Raw genomic sequence first — 4,022 nt, 5'->3', positions numbered from 1 at the left:
AATGTTCACATTTGTTTAAAAATTCCCAGAATTTATCTTCTTATTTATGATTTCTTAAGCACGGTACAAAATGAAAAATGATCAACTAATATGAAATAGAAGGAACATGTATCTATCCTCATTTTTATTTTTATTTTTTATATAAGCACATAATCTTTTTTTTAATAACTAAAAAGAAAAGAGAATGAGGATCTGAGAAAACAGTAGGAGATATTAATATTGTTATTGATGCACGACACATATGAATGAAAAGGAGAGGATTTGGGAGAATTAGTTTTTTAAATCACTTATAATTTTATTTTATTTTTGTTTTATGGGCTTTTTATAAACAATTTTTTTTTTTTTATAAATCTGAAAATACTATTTTGTTTTATTCATTTTATATGTGATTAAGAAATAGTGGAAGCAAAATTTGATATGGCCAAATATCATGTGTGACACAACCTTTTGATTTTGATTTTAATTTTGGTGATTCCTTGCCTTAATTAAACACAACCCCCCACTAGTTCAAAATCTTTTCTTCATCTTCCCAAGAAATTACAAGAATCTTTCTTTTCCTTTAAATACCCCCACAAACTATATTGCTTTTTTTCTCTACACTTTGATTCTTTCCTCTTCTTCTTTCTTCTTAATATTGCACCTCTTATCCTTATTTGTGTCTTATAATGGATTTTTTTTCTTCATCTTCAACAATTTCTTCTCATGAAGAACCTCATGTTCTAGCTGTTGATGACAACCTTATTGATCGAAAACTTGTCGAAAAATTACTCAAGAAATCATCTTGCAAAGGTATTATATACTTTTATTTCTTCACATTTTCTCTTGTTAATTTTTGACAACGCATGTCACAAACAACTCACAATGTATAATATATGTTTCAATCTCTCTTATCTTAATTTCCATCATATGTAAAATCTTGAATGTTTCTCAAGCATGAAATTATACATGCAATAAAAACCATCCCACAAATTAACACACCATACCAAGAAGAAAAAGATAAAGATACAAAGTTACTCCCTCCCTCCGTTCCATTTTAGTTGAGACGATTTCCTTTTTTAGAGTTAAAGATAAGAAGTATTGACTAACATTGTATGATGTATTTTTTTCATCATATTGTTATATAAAAAAAATGCAATTTATAGTACTTTTCGTATAGTTTTTGAATATCTAAATTTTTAGTTTAAAATATAAAATTAATATAATCTGATTTAACTTTTAAAAATTAATCAAATTGACTTTCAAAAAATATAATATGATAACTAAAAAGTAACGAAGGAAATATTAAATATACAAACTTATGTTAAGACACTGTTTGTAATTACATAAGATTCTCGTTGACACTGTTTTTAGCATGTTTGTATACAATTTATAGTACTTTTCGTATAGTTTTTAAATATCTAAATTTTTAGTTTAAAATATAAAACTAATGTACTGATTTAAATTTTAAAAATTAATCAAATTGACTTTCGAAAAATATAATATGATAACTCAAAGTAACGAAGGAAATATTAAATATACAAACTTATGTTAAGTTGACACTGTTTGTAATTACATAAGATTCTCGTTGACACTGTTTTTAGCATGATTTTTTTCACTTTTATACACTAGTTTTTCGATATTCTTTACTTAAACAAAGAATTTATCTAAAATAGTCTTTCTGCTTTTATAAAATTAGATCACTAATATGTTGTTGTTGTTATCACATAGGAGTAATGATAGGTTTAATGAAATTCAAGATTCACTAATTCAAATTTTGGATCATTATGACATCACTCTCCCTCCCTCTTATTTCCTTAAAATTAAGGAATGGTAATTAAAGAAAAAATTAAAATAAAAGAAGAGTTTAATTATGAGGGGAAAAGAATAAACGTGTAGGAAAAGTAAAATAAATGATACCGATTTATATGACTTTTGGATATGCTAAACTTTTTATGAATAGGATTTATACACTGCTTCCTTCATATCTTTTCGAATCCTTTGATGTAGACTTTTATACTCAGTTTACGTCAATTCTCTTTTTCTTTTTTTCCTTCCAAAAATAGGAAAATCCTTCTGGATACCATTATTTATTAGTATCATATAGGAAAATAATTGCATCCTAACTAGCTCTAGATATGGCCACAAATTAATACCATGGTTCATCTGTACCTAGTAAAGATAATTTTATCTTATTTCAAAGGTGAATTCAGGATTTGAAGGTTACATCAATATTATCTTAATTTAGACGTTAGCGAAACTTTCAATGACAATTAACCGATAATATCGTATTCGATTGTACCAATAGTACCAAGTGCCCTTTTATGCTTTCCAGATACACTGTTAATTATATTTAGTTTTACATAATTTTTTCTGAAAAATTAACAAGTGCACGTGCACCCTACATATACATGTGGGTCCGCCTCGGACTTAACTAAATTAATACAAGTAGTATCTTTTGAATTGTTTTTTTCGCGATGTATAGTCTTCTATCGACATAAATCTTGATTAGTTGGGCTAATCTCCTCAAAATATGATTATTAGATGAAAATTGGATGTTTAGTTTCTAAAATTTGTGAGTTGGCTTTAGTGACTACTGCAGAAAATGGTCTAAGGGCCTTGGAGTACTTGGGATTAGGAGCTGATCAGGAGCACTCTACAAATAACAATGTAATTATTTCTTTAATTAAACAGTTATTTGCTTTTCTTTATTCAAGGGATGTTAGTGTAAATATTTATGATCTTTTTGTTTCAACAGGGTTCAAAGGTTAATATGATAATAACAGATTATTGTATGCCAGGAATGACTGGTTATGAATTGCTTAAGAAAATTAAGGTAGTTTTTAGTTAATAGTTCAACATTCTATGAAGAAATTAAAATGTTGTTTAATTAGTTGAAATGCAAGCAGGAATCGTCGATTTTGAAGGATGTACCAGTTGTTATTATGTCATCTGAGAATATCCCAACTCGCATTGATCAGTAAGTTTATCGATGACTCGTATCTTTAATTATAAAAAATGTAACTCTGTTATGATATTTAACTAATACAATATGTGAAATGAACAGATGCATGGAAGAAGGGGCTCAGATGTTCATGTTGAAGCCTCTCAAACACTCTGATGTCAAGAGATTACGATGTCAACTCATGCAATGCCAATGATAAATATTTTGGATCTGAATTCAGTCTTATGTGTAATTTTGTTGTGTTGGGTGCTAATTAATTTCGAATACTGTTATTTTATTTTATGTAGCTAAGGATAGTCTGTATGTGAAAAAGTAATATAAATGTTTGAATGTAGTATATTAAACTGTTGGAATTTGGAAATTTCTGTTTTCACAAGGCAGAAAGCATCAAGGGAGGCATATTATTACCCATTTGGTCACCTAACCTAAGGCTAACATAAACCATTTGGTCACCTTACTTTCTTGATAATTGTTCATCAGCATTGTCAAATACTTCCTCCGGCTCCAATTCTGTTGTCTTCCTCTGCCCCATTTAATTGTTTGTCTTATTGAGATTTCTAAACTTCACAAGCATAACAAATAGCTAAACAAGCCCAAGCTTGACCTTGCCCTACCACCTGCCCGTCCCATTTAATATTTTGATAAAAATGGTTTTGACCCGTTCTGCCCTATTTAAATATTGTTGTGCACCCTATCCTATTTAATTCTTTGATCCGTCCTATTTGCCATCAGCACAAAAAGCAATCGCTGGAACTGAATTTCTTTCCTTTTTCCTACTTTGTCTATAAGATGGTGATTTTAGGCCATAAACTGGTATTTCAATAATATTATGAACGCTACTTCTTAGTTACTCAACATAGTCGAGTGTTATAGATTATCTTTTTTTTTTGTTGAAAAATTTCAAGGGTGAGAATCAAATTGAATCATCACCAATAAAATGAAAATTCAGATAGTCATCGGGCCAACTTGTTGGGTAACAAACCTATTCCACATCGGATGGAGAAGAAGAAATGTACCAATATATAAGTGCCCACCCAACTCCATTAGTATGAGGCCTTTTGGGATGTGCCCAAAAACAAAT

The 4,022-nt window shown here is 29.0% G+C and overlaps 1 protein-coding gene across 1 annotated transcript; it reads left to right on the top strand.

Annotated features, from left to right (window-relative positions):
- The first annotated feature begins 417 nt into the window (after nt 1-417).
- LOC125872794 (two-component response regulator ARR17-like) lies at nt 418-3,281 on the top strand. The gene is made up of 5 exons (XM_049553586.1): nt 418-789; nt 2,567-2,646; nt 2,735-2,812; nt 2,886-2,956; nt 3,044-3,281. Exons 1-5 carry the CDS (start codon nt 666-668, stop codon nt 3,135-3,137), a joined length of 447 nt encoding a protein of 148 aa, XP_049409543.1. The 5' UTR covers nt 418-665; the 3' UTR covers nt 3,138-3,281.
- Nucleotides 3,282-4,022: the final 741 nt, after the last annotated feature.

Source organism: Solanum stenotomum, chromosome 8 (genome assembly GCF_019186545.1).
Source record: "Solanum stenotomum isolate F172 chromosome 8, ASM1918654v1, whole genome shotgun sequence".
Taxonomy (NCBI): Eukaryota; Viridiplantae; Streptophyta; class Magnoliopsida; order Solanales; family Solanaceae; genus Solanum; species Solanum stenotomum.
The sequence above is the reverse complement of the archived record's forward strand: the minus strand, read 5'-3'. Positions and strand labels throughout refer to the sequence as shown.

What these genes read in the sequence shown, in the direction of transcription:
- LOC125872794 (XM_049553586.1), top strand. Translation starts at nt 666, where the DNA reads ATGGATTTTTTTTCTTCATCTTCAACAATTTCTTCTCATGAAGAACCT. An exon ending in CAAGAAATCATCTTGCAAAG is followed by an intron (nt 790 to 2,566) that starts GTATTATATACT and finishes AGTTGGCTTTAG; the next exon opens with TGACTACTGCAGAAAATGGT. An exon ending in AATTGCTTAAGAAAATTAAG is followed by an intron (nt 2,813 to 2,885) that starts GTAGTTTTTAGT and finishes AAATGCAAGCAG; the next exon opens with GAATCGTCGATTTTGAAGGA.